Source organism: Anabrus simplex, chromosome 1, assembly GCF_040414725.1.
Source record: "Anabrus simplex isolate iqAnaSimp1 chromosome 1, ASM4041472v1, whole genome shotgun sequence".
Taxonomy (NCBI): domain Eukaryota; kingdom Metazoa; phylum Arthropoda; class Insecta; order Orthoptera; family Tettigoniidae; genus Anabrus; species Anabrus simplex.
The window spans coordinates 653409460-653429454 of NC_090265.1; the positions used below are offsets into that span (position 1 = coordinate 653409460).

The 19995-nt window shown below is 38.6% G+C and overlaps 1 protein-coding gene across 1 annotated transcript in view; it reads right to left on the reverse strand.

The window, feature by feature from the left end:
• Window positions 1-1956: 1956 nt before the first annotated feature.
• The window catches only part of Oat (Ornithine aminotransferase precursor), a 60196-nt gene continuing 42157 nt past the window's right edge, over window positions 1957-19995 (reverse strand). The window contains exons 2-6 of the mRNA XM_067145224.2: window positions 15374-15598; window positions 6611-6834; window positions 6214-6465; window positions 3957-4209; window positions 1957-2468 (exon numbers count right to left, since the gene is read on the reverse strand). Of these exons, the coding sequence (XP_067001325.2) occupies window positions 2302-2468; window positions 3957-4209; window positions 6214-6465; window positions 6611-6834; window positions 15374-15598 (1121 nt within the window). The 3' untranslated portion in view covers window positions 1957-2301. The remainder of the gene's footprint in view (window positions 2469-3956; window positions 4210-6213; window positions 6466-6610; window positions 6835-15373; window positions 15599-19995) is intronic.

Sequence of the window (19995 nt, forward strand, 5' to 3'; positions counted from 1 at the left end):
ATCATGCCGAGTTAAACTGGTCATTTCATTCTTCTGTGATTCTACTGGCAAAAATTTAGCAAAATTTGTCCAGAAGAAGAGATGTATTGCTAGGAAAAATTTGGAGACATCTATTACTCATTCACATAGAGGGAAATATGGGGCATAACAATGGTTGATGGAAACCAAGACACAAATATGACAAACAGTTTAGAAATAGGCTGCAACAGTAATATAAATATGATAAGGATAGGATGGTATGGACAGTTGCTTTAAAGGTATCAAATTTTGATTTTTCAAAGTATTGTTAATTTACAACCCCACTCTTCTAGTTCATTTTAGTAAAAGTTTCATTTAAATACGGTATCTCCACTAGTTCAGGAGTTATGATTGCATTGCATAGGCTATTTAAAGAGCTCTGAGGCAAGCGCAGTTCATTTTCTCAAAACTATTTTTCAAATCCATTTCCCTTGTAGTCGCTAAATTATATGGGGTATTAATTTGATTCTTTTCTCTCACTGTCTTAATGATACGAGTCTATAAAACTGACCAAAATCACATGCCTAGCTTTGATCTTTGTTTGGAAAAACTTATCTACTGGTACATGCAAAAAATGGACCAAAATATGCAATATTTAAGTACTACAAGATTAAAAATACTAATTTTGCAAACGTTATTCTTGAACTGGTCAGTTTTGTAGCTGTAAATTTAAACAGTACATTTAAAAAAGCAGAACACTAATACCGTATATTGATAAATGACTATGAAGGAAACTGAGAACCAACATATAAAGAGCTGCCATTTGGAATAATTAATTAGTGAGATTTCATAATGCCAAAATCAATTCTAAGGTGTTTGCATAGTGAACATGTAGTACGATTCATTTAAAAAGTTTCATTGACTGGGCTAGTTAGTCATGCAGTTAGGAGTGCGCAGCTGTTAGCTTGCGTCCGGGAGATAGTGGGTTCAAGCCCCACTGTTGGCAGCCATGTAGATGATTTTCGTAGTTTCCCATTTTCACACCAGGAAATGCTGTGACTGTACCTTAATTACAGCCACAGCTGCTTCCTTTCTACTCCTAGGCCTTTCCTATCCCATCATCGCCATAAGACTTATCTGTGTCGGTGCAATGTAAAACAAATTGTAAAAAAAAGAAAAAAGTTTCACTGCTGTACATATAGTAGGAGGTAAGATAATAGTACATTATGCAACAAGCCTATAATGGCAATAATTAAGACGCAACTATGTTTACAAAACGAGCGAAACAAGTTTTATAATTTCCATACGAGTGTCTTAATTACCATTATAGGCGAGCTGTTTATGCTCGACGGCAATTATAACTCTATATTTTTAATATTCATACATTTCTGTCGAGATGTCGCTTGACAGTTGAGTTTGCTGAACAGAGCGCATGCACTGGGTTATGGATTTTCTGTGATTGGATCAGAGACCTTCACAATGTCATATGTTTTCAAATACCTAGCTTTATTTCAAATACAAATTGTTTATTGTAGAGTTGGTGAAGTTAATTTGCGGGAATGTGCCGTGTGGTTGTGGAATATTGGAAGTAGAAGGTGCATTGATGTTAATATGTGTGTCCGACATATTTCATTTTGGAAACAAGTGTGAAGCTAGTGCATTGAACACAGGTGCAATGCTACCCTTACCTAATTGGTCAAACAATTGTATCATAATGAAAATATGAACTCTGATTGGTGGAGAACTTGTATCATAATAAAACTTGAACTATAATGAGCCTCATTAAGATTCAGTTTTCTGGCATATAATATTTATATTTAGGCATCGTCGAGCATAAAAAAAATTCAAATGACTACATTTTGAAGGTTGTTTATGATACTGGTCCCCTTAAACCAATCTACGGGCTGATATCCAAGAAACAATGTTTTAAATTTGGCTGGATAAGGAAGAATTCAAGTGAAGGAATGGCTCCATTGGGCAAGGGATTTACTCTCAATCTTTTTCCTCATCTAGGCTGTTTTATTGCCTGTATTTCTGTATCTTTGAAACATGTATGTTTCAAGTTCATAAGGATTTTTTTATAAATTACATGTAAAATTCAGCTGTTGTCTCACTTTCATGATATTTTAAACGATAAGGTCAGTTCTTAAGTATGACCCATTTCTTAATAAACAAGAGCAAATGATAAATATTATCCTTATTCTTAACTGTTTAACTGTGTTATACAATGTGTCAGACAAACTGACTCTTAATGCTGATTTCAGTCTCTTGTGTATCAGTTCAGTCCTCCTAGAATGGCAGGAAATGAATTTACTGTAGTAATAATCAAGGTATAATTTTTAGTTATTTCTTCATCGACAGTATTGTATTCTTGATGATGTCTATACATTCACGAAGCTGCTCTTCTGTGATGACAAGAGGAGGAGCAAGTCGGATGATGTCACCGTGAGTGGGCTTGGCAAGTAGACCGTTCTCTTTGAGCTTCAGGCATACATCCCATGCATCAACTCCTGAAAGTAAGAAGAAGCTTATAAATGTATATTTGAAATAAGTTCCTTCCAATATAATCTGCAATCTATATAAGCAGAAAACAAAGTGCTAATTTTAAGAACTTATTAGTTGTAATAATTGGCTATTAATGCAGTTTTCAGTCTCTTGTATCTGTTCAGTCCTTCCAGAAGGGTAGGAAATGAATTAACATTTATTCTTTCCCACTCAGCCTATCTGTCTAAAATTGTAAAGTCATATCTAAAATGTTTAATTACCTTTCACCACTTTGAAGCATAACTAATCAAGTATCCTGGGTAAACAGCTTTAAATATAGTACCTATCTTAACTGAGATTCTAATTATATACTAGAGATATACCGTCAATTCAGTCCTTTCAGAATGGCAGTATATGAAGGTAGGTACGAGTTGGCCATGTGGTTAGGGTTGCACAGCTGTGAGCTTGTGTTCGGGAGATAGTGGGTTTGAACCCCATGTCGGCAGCCCTGAAGATGGCTTTCTATCTTTTCCCATTTTCACACTACGCAAATATTGGGGCTGTACCTTAATTAAGACCATGACCACTTCCTTCCAACTCCTAGCCTTTCCCGTCACATCATCGCCATAAGACCCGTCTGTGTTGGTGCAACATAAAGTTTAATTTTTTAAAATTTGTGCTTCATAATTAATGCACTTAAAATACCTTTTTTTTGAAAAATCAGCATATGTCTAGGCTGCCAGGGAAAAAGTCAGAAAATGTTCAACGTAAGATAAGTCCATGGTGCGAGTCCTGGAAAGGATTTCGATCTGTGGTCTAATTAGTATAAGTCAGATTTAAGCTATATGTACAGGGAACAAGCCAATTGGTCGTGGGGTTAGGGGTGTGCAGTAGTGAGCTTGAATTTGGGAGATAATGGGTTCAAAGTCCACTTTTGGCAGCCCTGAAGATGGTTTTGCATGGTTTCCCATTTTCACACCAAGTAAATGCTGGGGCTGTACCTTAATTAGAGCCACAGTTGCTTCCTTCCCACTCCTAGACCGTTCCTATCCCATTGTCGCCTTAAGACTTACCTGCATCAGTGCAACATAAAGCAAATTGTAAAAACTATATGTACAATATTCCATTTAGTCATAATAGTACAAGTAAACATGTTGATATCTATCTAGAGAAGAAGAGTACAAGTCATTTTTTACTTATTTTTTTCCCCTAGCAGCCTAGATATTATTAGATTTCACTTGGTGGCAACTAATGGAAATTTGATATCGGCTGACTGTTAGGTCATGATTATATCTTTGAAGAGTGTTCTGTCTTTCACCTATGATATAATAGTCCTCAAAACAACATCATTGTCGTCATTATCATCATATGATAATGATGATAATTTTTTTAGGGCCCCAAGGAAACAGGACTACAGAAGGAGGCTCTTAAAACAGTTAAAGGTTAAGTGATTCTTTTCAATCTATGCAATTTACATAAAGAATAAACAATCATATTAAATTTAATTTTCTAACCTGAAGAGATGACGATAGCATTCAACAGTCCTTTCCCTCTGACAATAGAGACAATATCTTTTGGTAGTTCTCTCAATTCCTTACGCAGGATTTCTCCAAGTCTCTGAGCATTCTCAGCCAATTTCTCTTCTTCTAAGACTTTCATAGCAGCAAGTGCTACCTTACAACCCAACGGATTACCTCCGTATGTAGAGCCATGCTCGCCTGGCTTGATACATAGCATTACATCGTCATTGGCTAAAATGGCTGATACCTGTTTGAAGAAGAAGAACAACAACAAAGTTTAAAATACAGAATATCAGAGACAAAACAAAGAAGTCAATACAGTACCCGTATTATAACTATTGAGCAACATCAAATTAATATGGATAAAACTAATTCACAACCATAAATTACAATAAGGAGAGAGTCTTATGAGAACAACACCCCTTCAAGTAGCTTTCTCTGAGAGACAATTGTGGCAAATATAATTGGCAGGAGAAATTATAAGGATATTACCACACTGAGGCAACTGGAGAAGGTCCAAGCCATTATAGAGGGATGTATTGCATGTTTCTGTGGTGGTTGGTAGTGTGATTTGGTGTGTGCAGTGGATGAGAAGTGTATTAAGAGCTCGAGAAATTAACTATACATAGTTAAAATCGACCAGGAATTGAACCTGAGATCCTCAGAACCAAAGGTTAGTACGCTGACCTTTCAGACAAGGAGGCAGATGCTTATAAACATGAGTGTCACTAAATAATACTGGATAATTGAAATTATATTCCTGCCAGATGTACGGACATATGATGAAAAGTAGGATCATTATCATTATCCTTTTCCTCCTTTCCCCTTTTCCAGCTCCTCCAGGTTGTGGCATTTATGGCACTTCTCCGCCTTCCTCTCTTGTTCTACCATTCCTCTTCCATGATTTTGTCCCAGTCCACATTTCATCTTCCTGCACTCCTCTTTGTTGAATCAATCCACCTTTTCCTCCCTCTTGCTCTCTTTCCCTCAATCTTCATCTCCATCTGTTTTGGTATTCATTCCTCCTACATCCTCTTTACATGTTCAAACCATCTTAGCTTACTCCTATCAATTCTCTCATTTAAGCTTTCCATTCTGAACTCCTTTCTCACACCTTCATTACTCAATCTGTCTTTCTTTGTCTTGCCCATCATACTTCTCAGGTACTTCATTTAATTGGCTTGAATTCTACTTCCCTATTTGTCACTGTCCAGATTTAAGCCATATAGGGCAATGTGGGTACGTAATACATTTTGTACATTCTCTCTTTACATTTCCTTATTCCACAAAATATTTCTTACACTCTGGTAGAATGCACTGCCCTGTTTCACCCTCTTGCTAATCTCCATGTCATCCCTTGTATTCTGCATTAATTCACTCCCTAGGCATTTGAAACTGTCAACAATTTCAAGGTTTTTAACCACCAATTTTCACAAAGCTTTTTCCTAGTCTTTTTCTTGATATCACCAGTGTCTTGCTTTTCTCTGCGCTGATCTTCATACCATACTTTTCAATTTTCATGTTCAGTGCATCGAGTTGTTCTTGTTCTTCTTTTCTGTTTGTTCCTCAGACGACAATATTGTCTGCAAGTAGTAATAACTACATCTCTTTACTCCCATATGCTTCCTTTGTCTCCTTTACAATGTCGTCCATAATCATTGGAAACAAAAAAAGGTGACAACACACTCCCCTGTCTTAATCCATTTTCATTTCTAAACCATCCTGTCTTTCCAAACTTAGGATATGTACAATAAATGCCAGATAGACGGCAACCTATATATGAGAAAATCTCTCATCTCTTGCAGACAAGAGACATGACTACCGGGCGGGTTGGCCATGCGCATAGAGGCGCGTGGCTGTGAGCTTGTATCCGGGAGATAGTAGGTTCGAATCCCACTATCGGCAGCCCTGAATATGGTTTTCCGTGGTTTCCCATTTTCACACCAGGCAAATGCTGGGGCTGTACCTTAATTAAGGCCATGGCCGCTTCCTTCCAACTCCTAGGCCTTTCCTATCCCATCGTCGCCATAAGACCTATCTGTGTCGGTGCGACGTAAAGCACCTAGCAAAAAGAAAAAAAAAAAAAAAAGGCATGACTGAAGTACCTGATGCTCTATGAAGGATGATTCAGGTGGAGAGAAATTTTGTTTCATAAAACCATTCATTTTGAAAAGGTGAAGATAGAATCATAAAATTCAGTAAATAATATAACTGTACAGCTACAAAAACTCCAGAATTAGGTCTCACTTACAGGAAAAACTCCTCCTGAGAGAGCTTTACCAAGGACCAGAATGTCAGGCTTTACTCCTTCGTGATCAACAGCCAATCTGCGCCCTGTGCGTCCCAAACCTGTCTGCACCTCATCAGCAATCCACAGTACATTGTACTTAGAACACAGTTCTCTTACTCCCCGGAGGTATCCTTCATCTGGTACGACAACACCAGCCTCTCCTTGGATAGGCTCACACATGAAGGCACACACATCTTTGTCTTGTAGTGCTTCCTGAAACAAGAAGCAAATTACTAATGTTGATAATAGCAAGCACATACATTTTTAATTTACAAAAAGTGGAAAGAAATAAGGATTCCAAGTCATACCAAAATATAGTATTATGTACAACATTAATACAATTTTATTGATTACAAACCTCTAGAGCTTTAAGATCATTGTAGGGGATAATGACAAAACCGGGCATAAATGGTCCGAAGCCATCATAACTAGATGGATCAGTGGAACTGGATATAGCAGATAATGTACGACCCCAGAAGTTTCCATCAACAAATACAATTTTAGCCTGGTTTTTGGGAATTTGTTTCTTGGCATAGCCCCATTTCCTTGCCAGCTTACAAGCTGTCTCTCCACCTTCAACACCTGAAACAAGGAAATATTAATGTTAACATTGATGCTTTCACAGCCCGTACTTGTAGACATGATATGGGCTTTCGGGCTTATGGCATGTCAAGGAAACAAGGTGAAACTCTTTACGTTTTGCAGAGAGCTTGTAACCGTCCAGGCTTCTCCAGCCCTACTAATTTAATATAATATCATTTTACGCGATATCATTTGATATCAAGTTTATCCGCCATCGGCAATTATTTGTAATAACATATTTATTCAACGTCAATCAGTTGTAATCAAGGCATTTTGGAATCATATTGTATATATAATAACATTGTTTTAGTATTTAAATTATTATATTATGTAGGATAAGAATTCATTATGTTGTAAATACGGTCAATATGTTGAGACATAGTTGTTTTCATTTCATCTTATGTTTGTGTATACGGAGGGTTATTCTTGAAGCTTGGGATTTTGCGTTAGTCATGGGTTTATTTTATGACCAAGGCTAGTAAACAGCGACCCGTGCGCGAGGCTTGCAAGAGGGTCAGCTATATCATCGCCACGCCTTCTGGACTTGTCGAGGAAGAAAGGAAGGGGAGTTGATGCTTCGATCTATCGAATCAGATACTTCGTTGTATATGAGTTTTGAGATTGAACTGTTACCAAGAGTGGGGGTGAGCCCGGATATATACTGATTCTCAACACGAGAACGGGAGCTTACGACCTTACAACCTTACAACCTAACTAAGTACAACTTCTGCTGTGAAGCTAACATCTTAACGAGATACTCCATCACTACTACTTCTACTGTGAACATCTACTTTGAACGACGTGATCTGATTTTTGAAACAGTGTGTGGTCGCTCCGCGACATAGTTACTTTTGTACAATGTGTTGTCGTTTTGATACAGTACTTAGATGCGGTAATGTTATCGGATCTGCGTGACACGAAACAAGCTTACGGCTTGTGTTATATTCAGTAAATATGGTGGACGAAGAACTATGTTTAGTTCAAGTCTACGGAAATTTGGTACAAGTCTGTACCGTATAAATAGTATAGCTCAGTTGGATTGAGATTTCTACTAATATGGAAAAATTCATATCTCTGAATTTTCTCCTCATACGATCAAAGCTGATCAGTTTTTACAAGTATAGGGCCAATGTCTAATTTAAAGACTAGGCAAGTAGGGAGTGTTAGTCCAGATAGCCCGTACCATATCAAATAAGGAAGGAAGGATGTCCATGGAGCAAAGTCTACATCGAGAAGAAGAGAACGAGTAACCACGGAAACCAGATGACGTCAACCGAAGCTGCAATTGGTGAGCTTCAATTAGATAAAATTCAGATAGTAAATTCAGTAAATTATAAATTCGTCCACGCTTTAAGGAAACTTTTCCGATTCATCTCATTTTTTTTTGTATAATAAATTCATTTGTATTTTATATTGCGTTAATTTTCTTTCTTAAGCGATACTTAATGGTTAATTATTTAAAATCCTACCCCTGTGATTTAAGTGTAAGTCTCTATGCTAGTAAATATAAATTTTGGTTTACAGTTTTATTTAAAACTGTAACCATGGCGCCCAAACATTACACAGAGAAATGGGGAACCATGGAATGTTAATTGTTTCTATTTGCGTGGCAATTTGCGGGCAAGCCACAAATAGTTTATTTAATATTCATGTGTCCCAAGATTATAACTTTCATCTCCCCAAGTGTTGTTTTGACGAGGTGGAATAGTTACAAGCTTAGCTCCGCATCTTCAGAAGAAAATCTCGACTGCTCCCGAGGAAGCCTTCTATAATAATGAGGGTTTGAATTTAGGATTGTTTTACCATTGGAGCTGTGGTGATATGCTCGTTCATCACCAGGTGGCTCGCTGTATGCTGGCACAGTGCTCCAAGTGGGAGCCGACGACAACATTAAGCTGAAGTTAAGATGTTCATCACACCGTGTGTGTGTGAGAAGTAACAGAGAGAACATCAGACAACTGGGCGAGTTGGCCGTGCGCGTAGAGCTGCGCGGCTGTGAGCTTGCATCCGGGAGATAGTAGGTTTGAATCCCACTATCGGCAGCCCTGAAAATGGTTTTCCGTGGTTTCCCATTTTCACACCAGGCAAATGCTGGGGCTGTACCTTAATTAAGGCCACGGCCGCTTCCTTCCAATTCCTAGGCCTTTCCTATCTCATCATCGCCATAAGACCTATCTGTGTCGGTGCGACGTAAGCCCCTAGCAAAAAAAAAAAAAAAAAAAAAATTCAGACAAATGTGGTAGAGACGGAAAGAGTTTCACCTTGTTTTCTTGACACGGCATAAGCCCAAACTCCCATAACATGTCTGCAAGGAAATATTAACTTCAGCACCTGTTATTAATGTGTTCTTTTACAGGTAAGTTATTTATTTTGTATTTTGTGCTTTGACAGACTGAAGAAACTAAAGGTTGTACAGTAAAACTTGCTCAAAACAGAACTTGAATAAAGCAGAAATTTATCCACTACGGATTATTTTCTAGGTCTTGGCAAAACTTATGACATTATAATGTTGTTACTTTTGTATAATAGAATCTCCTCAATGCTGAAATGGAAACAAAAAATGAAAGAATTCTTTAAAATCTACTTGTACAATGTGGAAAATATTAGGAACTGATGTAGTCCTATGTAAAATATTTTGTGCATTTCTGATGCTGGTCTTTGGACGTGTTTGGAGACAGTCATATTACGGGTGGTGGAACGAATGAAGTGCTTGAAAATGCATTGGCAATATCCAACTTTTGTCAAGCAAGAAATGATGAACTTACAACACACCACATTTTCGAATCAGCTATAGCCCTTCTAGCAGTGAGAAAGACCAAGAATGAGGAGGAGATGGAAGAAGAAGGAGATGAACAAGAAGATGAAGATCAAAACAAGATCTGAACCTACAATCAGGCCCACAGTGCTCTTGTGATGTAAAACAATGTTTCATTACATCTAACTCTTCCACTCTTCCTGAACTGATGGAGTCAGTTTAGGACTGCATTCAGAAAGACACGATTACAAAGAAGAGGAAAAAAAGATTCTTTCTTTCATCTGTGGAAGAAAGCTTAGTGTTGTGAGGTACCAGTGGAAATAAGTTTAAGGAGCGTATATCCAGTATTCTGAAATTAAGTTGAACCTGACTTATATGTGTATCAAGGGGAAGAGGAAAAACTACTTGTAACTCAGAATTACTTAGAAATCAGACACAATACATCACATATTTACTAAAAAACTAATGGAATAGACCTACGTGTGTAAATCCTTGCAAATAATAAATACACTAAGACAGAAAATATTATTTTGAACTTGACCCAGCCTTAAAGAAATCAGATAGTTTGACTTGTTTCACTTTTCTTGCATTAAGAGTATAAACCTCCTTTTGCAAACTTAGTAATGAATTCAAAGTATTTTCACTACAACTTTTCACACTGATGTAACGCCTACACACATTGATTGCACTTAACACTTAACTCAGTTCAGGTGTTTCAAGATTCAAGTTGTTATCTCCATCTCCAATGTCACTATCACTTGTATCTGGTCCATCACCGCCGCTGTTGTTGGCATACATCAGAAATAATCTCTTCATCCGGTAGTTCTCCACATACAGCCAGATTATCATCGAAATGTACATAAGTATTGAATTCTACACCCTCCGGTAGCGTTAGCTCATTGCCAGACAAAACTTTGTCCCCATAATCATCATTAGAGGCAGCCTCTTCTAGTAAGACACCAGCCGTGCGGAAACAGTTGCTGATTGTGGAGGATGACACCTGCTTCCAGGCAGCCGAAATAAAGTCCTTGGCTTGTAGCAAATGAATGGAGAGAGGTTCATTTCCTGCATCACTCAATGTTATTAACTGTTGAACCAGCATTTTTCTATAATGCGCTTAGAAATTTGCAATGATGTCCAAATCAAGCGGTTGTAGAACACTGGTACAGTTAGGAGGGAAAAATTCCACTCGGACATTGTTCAGAATTTGAGGTGGATGTGCTCCACATCGATCCATAAGAAGAAGGAGCTTCTTCTGTTTCTTTTTCATTTTAATGTCCACTTTTTCAGCCACTGTTCCATTAGAAGCATAGTCACCCAAGAATTTCTGTTGGATTCATATTCCGTAGGATTTGTTTTTGCACCCTTAAAACACCTCAGATTCTTTGATTTTCCTATCACAAGTGGAGGAAGTTTGTCAGATCAATCTGCATTGATGGCGAGAAGTACTGTTACACGAATTTTACTTTTCTTCCCTCCATGGCATGAGTCACCTTTTTCAGCTAATGTTTTATTAGGAAGGAGATTGTACAATAGGCTGGCCTCATCACAACTGTAGATGTTTGGAGGCTGATAATCGCTTACAATACCCAGCAGAACCTCTTCTTTCCAGTGTTGCACCGTGACATCGTCCACAGCTTTTGAGTCACCACAAATTGTTTTCCCTGTGATTCCATGACGATCTTTAAATCCTTCCATCCATCCTGATGAAGCCTTGAAATCAGCAGTGATACTCATCATTTTAGCTAAATCTATCACCTTTGCCTTCAGCACGTCTCCACTAATTGGTAGAACTGCAGCCCGCTTTTGCTGGAACCACGTGAAAACTTCTTTCTCCAAATCTACGTACCTTCCTTCTTGCTGACAGCTGTGCTTTGCTGATTTTGAACCCAGTTTTGAGAACTCATCCAAAATTGTGTTTCTTTTACTGATGGGTGGGTACATAGCTAGGTATAAGCAATCCCTAAGTCTGAAGCAATTTCAGTTTTTGTTTTGTATGGATTAGCGTCCACTTCTCGTATAAATTTTACTTTTCATCTAGGGTATAACTTTTCATTTTTCTGTTTTCCATGGCTAATCAAAAGCAACTGAATGAAAAAACTACTGTTCAACAGTAAACACCAGATACCGGTACCGTGGACATTTTACTTCTCCTTTGTTCCAACGAAAGAAATTCTCATATTCAAACAAATTTACTGTATTTTCTTTCGTTTCCGCACCAAAACCGCCCACTTTGCTTGTAATGTATCTTAATCTTTGGTGGTGGGTCAAAAACGACCAAGGTAGAGGAGGAGCGAAGGGGTCTCGCTCGGTTGGCCTTCGTTGAGCCGCCAGTAAGTAAGGGTCAACAATGTCACACGTGTTCTGTTTCAGCACCAAAACCCGACCGCTCTACTTCCGCCTATGCCGACAAAGAGGAAACTTCGTAAATACAGTAGTTTCTTTTTTAAAGAGCACGTGCTCATTACAATTATGCAAAACTCAGTTATATTTCACTGACACTTAATATGTATAACAGGGAATTACATACTGATTACGTATAAATAAGGTTTAATTAACATGCTTTTAAATTACATATTACCAGGACCTAAAGGAAATTACATACAAATACAAATTATGTAGAACAGAGTTACGTATAAAGCAGGTTCAACTGTAGTATAATATAGTGTGGTGATAGTGCCAAAATGATATACGGTGTATCATTCTGTATCTAATAATAGAGCATGTAATAATAATAATTAACAAATCAGTGTACTACAGTACTACGTACATCAATCTGGATAGACGGAAGTCAAGCATAAGCTCTATATTATATTTAAAACTACTTTTTACAGTTTTAAGGCAAAAACCTAATGTTTTGTGTAATGCGGAAACTTGTCTAATTAGGAACTACACTGGTGGAAAAAAATACCCAAACACCATGAAATAAGGAATGTAGAATATGGAAATTTTGGCAATATATTTGTCGAGGTAACATTTAATTGTTTAAAGGTACAAGACAACAAGTTAATATCAGTACAAGAAAAGCCATCACAAATGTGCCGTGCTGGTCCAATAATAAAAGGTGTAATTGCCTGACTGTTGAATGCAGGCATGCTAACATGCGCGCATTGTGTCGTACAGGTGCCGGATGTCAGCTTGTGGGATGGATTTCCGTGCCTTTTGTAGTTGGTCGGTCAATACAGGGAAGGTTATTGCCAGTCGTGGCTGTTGCTGGAGTTGTCAAATGATGTCCCATACATGCTCGATTGGGTACAGATCGGGGGATCGAGCAGGCTAAGGCAACATGTCGACACTTTGTATAGCATGTTTGATTACAACAGCGGCATGGGAGCATGCATTATCCTGTTGGAAAATATCCCCGGGAATGCTGTTCATAAATGGCAGCACAACAGGTCGAATCACCAGATGGACGTACACATCTGCAGTCAGGATGCGTGGGATAACCATGAGAGTGCTCCTGCTGTCATAGGAAATTGCTCCCCAGACCAGAACTCCTGGTGTAGGTCCAATGTGTCAATGCAACAGACAGGTGGAATGCAGGCGCTCACCTGGCCTCCTTTAAACCAACACACGGCCATTTCTGGCACCAAGGCAGAACCAGCTTTCATCGCAAAACACAACAGACCTCCACGCCATCCTCCAATGGGCTTCCGCTTGACGTACTGAAGTCACAGATGGTGGTGGTTTGGGGTAAGTGGAATACATGCTGCAGGGCGTCTGGCTTGGAGCTATCCTTCAAGTAACCTATTTTGAACAGTTCATTGCGTCACTGCGGTGCCAACTGCCGCTCGAATTGCTGCTGCAGATGCAGTCCGCTGCGCCACAGCCATACGCCAAATACGGCGATCCTCCTCTCGGTGGTGCCAAGGGGATGTCCGGAGCCCGGTCTTCTTGCAAGCGTACCTTCTCGTGACCACTGCTGCCAGCACGCATACACAGTGAAGACATTCCTGCGAAGTCGTTCTGCAATAGCGCGGAAGGAAAATCCACCTTCATCTAGCCCTCGTTCAACCACAGTGAATTGTTGATACTGGCTTCTACGTCATCGTAAAGGCATTTTTGACCCACTCACAGTCACTCCGTCCAATCTCACAGGTAACTAATGCTCTTGCACAGTAGAGCCCATATTTAAAGCAAACCTGATGTGCAACATAATGGGGCCGCTACTAGTGCCACACTAATGCGGGAACTTGAAATAAGTGTATATCCCAGCATTTCCTTAGAGAGTACTGTCTGTAAACAACAACATAGGCCTTTTATAATGATGTTTTATCCATATGATACCTTATAGTCAGGAAATGTGAAAAAGGAAGAAAAATTCCTCGAAGATAGAAGTAAATAAAGAATGAAGTTATATGAGGTCATTCCAGAAAATTAACAGCACTGTAAATCCACTTTGTGCGTTTGAAAGCCACTGGAATGTTTTTCTCACCAAATTGGATCTGGGTACAGGAGCTAATGACAAGGGGCAATTTAGATGATACTATAGTCATCTGACAAGAAGTCATGTGGATGCGGGGTAAGCGGTGCGAGGGGTAAGCATAGCTGCTGCGCATATGCCTATCTCAAGTTCAAGGACAGCTATCACAATCCTAGTCACAGACTGTTAATTATCCAACCTACATACTTCCATGAAAAACAGGAAAATTCACATTAGTTTATCAATCCATCCAAACGCAGCAATTAGTTGCACAGCCCCCCCCACACACACACACTCTTTGTGGAGAAGAAGTTTTATTCCATTTTAGCTGCATGAAGCTAGGAATTATAAAAAAAGCAATTTGTTCAAACCTTGTTGTCTTTTCAGCTCATTTTTTAATTTAATTTCTTTAATTGTTAAGAAAAATATGTAGCAGAAATATGCACTAAATGTTGTTCAGTGCAGCCAACCAATTCGCACAGCACCAGCAAATAGTAGTGGCAGGGGTATATTTATGCCAAGGTCACGGACACTGGTATGATTTAATGCTATTTATTGGCTTTATGTTCCACTAACTACTTTTACGGTTTTTGGAGACCCCGAGGTGCTGGAATTTTTCCCACAGGAGTTCTTTTATGTGGCAATAAATCTACCAACATGGGGCTAACATATTTGACCACCTTCAAATACCACTGGACTGAGCCGAGATCGAACCTGCCAAGTTGGGGTCAGAAGGACGGTGCCTCAACACCTCAACCATCTGAGCCATTCAGCCGGGCACTGGTACGATTTCCCCTTGCTGCATGCATTTGTCAGTCTGGCAGTCTCACTCTATCAATGTGTCTGTTACTTTCCTAGTGTGTAGTAAAATACTACATGACTTTTCAATTGTATAATCATGCCATACTTCTATTTAATTGTAATACATGTGTAATTATTGCTCCTTTGGCGAAAGTTTTATTGTATAGTACTATTATTACTGCACTTAAGTTGGTAGACTGTCAACTTTTACGTCTTTATCAAAATTCACACAGAGAGCATTAAAAACTTACAATTTTGTAGATTTTTTAAAAATGTTGATGTTTTCCTTCCTTACCCCCACCTTGCTATATCACAAGGACCTGGGTACTTTTTGTTGTCTACAAATTTTTGTGCCCCTCTCCCCTTCTAATTCCCAATCACTGCTGCTGAGTCTATATTTACACACATACTCACAAGGTGCTGACGGCTTAAGAAACAACACCATCAAACAACAGGGAATTTTGGGATTCCTCTGTGAATACTATGATCTTCATAAGGACCACAGATCAAATAGAGATCAATATACCTACAGCATCCAGAAGAATGCCAGATAAACTTACCTGTATTCATAGGCAGAAGTTTGTCATAGCCAAATAACTTGGTCATATATTCTTCATATTCTCCCAGAACATCTGAATAAAATGCTCTTGAGGTGATTGTGAGAACATCTGCTTGTTGCTTCAAGGCGGAAACGATCTTTGGATGACAGTGTCCTTGGTTAACTGCAGAATATGCACTGAGGAAGTCATAGTATCTCCTGCCTTCTACATCCCACATGTACACTCCTGAAACAAGATTAAGCTGGTTAATATAAAGAAAAAGTCTGTTGGAATGCTGTATCTCTATAAAACAAGGGGTGTAATAGCCAAGTGATATAGTCTCTGGTTTCTGCAGTTAGATGTTGAATGTTGGGGATGGTAAATTTCACTGGGGAAGACATACAGGGTATGTCATCAAAAAAACATTTAGATCACAGCACATGGTAATGTAGATGTTAAAAGGAGCAAGCAGGGGGATGCAAGAGATGGCAAGACCTCAACTGGGGTATGCTTCAGGGGTATGGGGAAGTGATGGGATATTCAATTCATTTTACTGAATTTATGAACTTAACCATTATAGTTTAATTTGTTTTGGTCGTATTGACTTCGGTCTATTCACTAATGAAAATCACTGTTATACATCTAAATTCATTTGATTCTATTAATGCAACTGAATCAATACAGTGATCCAATTCACAGCACATTAGAGTCACTGTTCCTATTACATCTGTGTAGTGTGTGCTGATAGCAGCAACAGCAGTCAATGCTCGCTGCTGTCATCCGGTCTTTATTCTATGAACTGCTTTCCTATGCATCATCCAGCTTTCAAATTCAGGTTTCTCCTGCAGCTACCTCTTTGCATCAAGTTTAGATGTTATAAAGTCTCCCCCCCCCACAGTGACCACTCCATTAAATAAGTATATAGAATTAAATGAAAAAATATCTGTACACACAATCATCAATGATCTGCATTTAGGGCTATCACCCAGGGGGGCAAATTCCCTATCAATTGTTTGCCTAGTATTTTCTTAAATGATTTCAATGAACTTGGAAATTTCACTATATTCACAGTTTTATGATTCAGCATCTTTTTAATTAAATTATTGCATCAGTCAGCTCACTTACTCACTGTCCATGTACACCAGTGATCTCGTGATTCGATGATCGAAATCTTGTACAATGAACTGAGAGAACAATGAGTGTTTTTCCCAATACAAAACAGATAATTTTGAGTGGTCATGAGCATGACTCATAGGGTAGGCTAGAGAGCTGAGATGAATAACCTAATAGCCTACCTACTTATTAACTGTACTTTGAAATCATGTTTTGACTACCATTTTAATGCTGCAAATAAATCTAATTATTATTTAAACCTCCCTGTAAGAAGAGGAGAGTGAATGCAAGTGGGTATTATTTTCAAATGAGCTGAGAGCAAGAGTCCATTATAACGTACGATTCTTTCAGTGTGCGATGGCTCTGTACGTCTCGCTCGCAGCGCAAGTTCAGCTCCCCGCCAATGTCCTCTGTTCCGATATTGAACTTGTCTCACTGATCAGTGAGTGTAGCACTCAGCACTGTCTGCTGCGAGTCAGCTGAATCGTTGCCATTAACTCACCGTTGCTGCAATTTGATTCACTTGGACAGTTGAATGAATCGATACACTGCTTTGAATCATACACTAGTGTGGGATCCATATCAAGAACTTTTGATAAAAGAACTGGAGCAGGTATAGAGGAAAGTAGCTAGGTATGTAATGGGGACCACAGAACGATTATCAGTGTAAGTATCATGCTAAGGAAACTCGGGTGGGAAAGTTTAATGGGATGGAAGTGGAGAGCAAGATTGGTAGGTATGTACCTGGCACATACAGGGGAAATTGCTTGGTTGGATACTGGAAAGAGATTAAAGACTGAAGCTGTATATAGGGGTAGGTTTGATGATGAGTTTAAAATAAGGTTAAGCCAGTGGCACAATAACTGTGGGGAAATATTCATTTGTGAGAAGGGTGAGAAGGAGAATGGAAGAGCTTACCAAAGGACATCTTCAATGCTTTCCCAAAAGATTTGCATTCATTCAAATGTAGAATGAGGTCATGGCAGGAGGAAGTAAGAATTTAGCAGGAGACAATATTATGAGTATGTAGATATGTATAAGTGTACTTTGTATTTCTTATGATTTTGCCATCAGGGAAAATACCCCATTTGCAAAATAATGTTCTGTTTCCAATTCTGATTTTTGAAATAGAAGTTTCCTGTGGTTTATATTCCACGTAATACTGGAGGAGCTGTACAACTCATTAGAATTTTAAAATGCAAGCAAGCAAGCTTGTTCTTTTACATGACTGTTGATATCATGATCATATACATAAGGACTTCCATTTTTATAGGGAATCTGAACTACAGTGACATTTTTCATTTCAAAAACCTCGCGTTCATTGACTGGGATTTGAACCCCAGTCACTTAGGTGAGAAGCTAGTAGTAATGCCACTCAGCTGTCATCTCCCATTAGAATTTAAACAATATATCACAAATTTGAAAGCATTTACCAGCCAGACATTCAATATTGATTATGATTCCTCAGTCAGAACTTGAATGTAGAAAATTCATTTTAATGGATAGATTAATTTTATAGAATTAAACCAACTTCATTACTGTCTTATAACAGTAAAAGATTTAATCACTGGAATGCTTTCAGCCACTTTCTGAATGACCATCCCCAGCACCTGACTTCCAGAACAAGAATAACAAAAAATGATTTACTTTTATAAAACAGTATGGACATAATTTAAAATTTACAAAATTGTAACCATTAATGTGGCCCTGTGGTCTAGGGGTAACAAGCCTGCTTCTTTCCCAAAGGTCAGGGAATTTAATTTGAATCTGAAGGCTGGTTCAAGCTCCATTGAGTCTGCGTGACAATACTTGAGGAGCTATTTGTCAGTGAGGCAGTGGCCCTGTCCAGAAAGCCAAGAATAGCAGTCAAGAGAATTTGTTGCAGTGACCATACGTCATCTCATAATATGCAGGCCTTCGGGTTGAGCAGTGGTCGCTCAAGGTGACACCCCTACCATTCATCTTACTCTGCAATAGGATGGTAACTTCTTCAGGGGACATATAACTACCCATAAGTACATGCAGTGCCATGTTTTTTGTGTCATTTTTTTGTTCTTCTTAAATCAGAGAAAGGTAAACAATGTCAAAACTAAAGTACATATTAATATAAGACTTGAAGATATTAATCAAGGCACCATTAAGGTATAAATACTGTATCTGCCAAAGAATCTAATTCTGTGGAAAATGTCCCATGGTAACAAAAATAATTATGAGGATGGTTACAAGAAGACAGGGAAAATAAAATCTCTTCATGAATGAGAGATGCAGAAAGGATAGAGACAGATTATGTGGTCTGCCCTATAACTAGCAGAAATAGAAGAAAAGGATCCAGCCTGAGGTATCTCTCAGAAGGTCTGTTCTGAACTTCACTAGCTGTGAGAGTCTGAAGGTGGAGCTATTAGTATTTCCCATGGTACGGTATATAACATAAAGTAGGCTACAGACACCTAAACTCAAAATGTACAGAACATAACATACAAATCAGACCCACAGAAAACTGAAGCATTAAAGGTTTCCACACAGTACTAATTTAAATAAAAATACAAGTAATATCAAGGTCACTGAAGCATGCAGAATTAAACTGAGGTATTTATGATCTAAATGCTGAATATGAAAATAAATTTGGTTGTTACCATTAATCTTTTTCATTTCTTTACATACATATTCTTTAAAATAATTCATGCTTTGGCATGTGATATTTTACTGCCCTCTTCTTGTGTTCAGAAGATCAAATTCTTTTTTTATAAACTTCATACAGATACGTAGGTTATTACATTGTTAATGAGTTTGTATTTACAAAATGTTAATTTTACTTGTAATTTTAATTGGTAGATTTGTGGGGAAATTTTGCACTAAAAATGTGTGTTAAGGAACGAATAGTGGTGGTGATGGTGGTGGTGGCGGTGGTGGTGGTGATTATTTAAGAGGAAGTACAACTAGGCAACCATCCTCTATACAACACTAATTAGAGAGAAAAAATGGAAGAGATCTGATGCTTCGAAAAATGAAGGCATTGGCCAAAGAAAGACAAGGGCCACAAGGGGCGTGAAAATTAAAGACTACCTAGGCCTTGGAAACCTAATACCATCGGATTCAGAAAGGAACAAGAGTTGACCAAGGGATGTTGGATAGGAAGTGAGGAGCTTGGCACAAGTAAGTGTAAGCAATATCAGGATTCAGCTAAGGGTCCTGTGGTCACCAACCCACACTCCCAAGTTCAGAACCCCTGGAGCCCCTTTTAGTCATCTCTTACGACAGGCAGCGGTTACCGTATGTGTTATTCTACCACCCCCACCCACAGGGCGTATTCACTCAGAGAGCATCTACATTTTTCAGTTTTGTTGCCTACCCCACCCCCCACCCCCACTATATCCCCCAGAACCCCAGTACTTGTTGTCTATAATTTGTCGGCCCTCTCCCCCCCCCCCCCCCTCCCCAAATTCTAATTCCCAATTTCAGCTGATAAGCTAATCAGAAAATAATGTAGCATTACAGGTCAAAGATCATAGGCCAAGTTTTTATTTTACAGT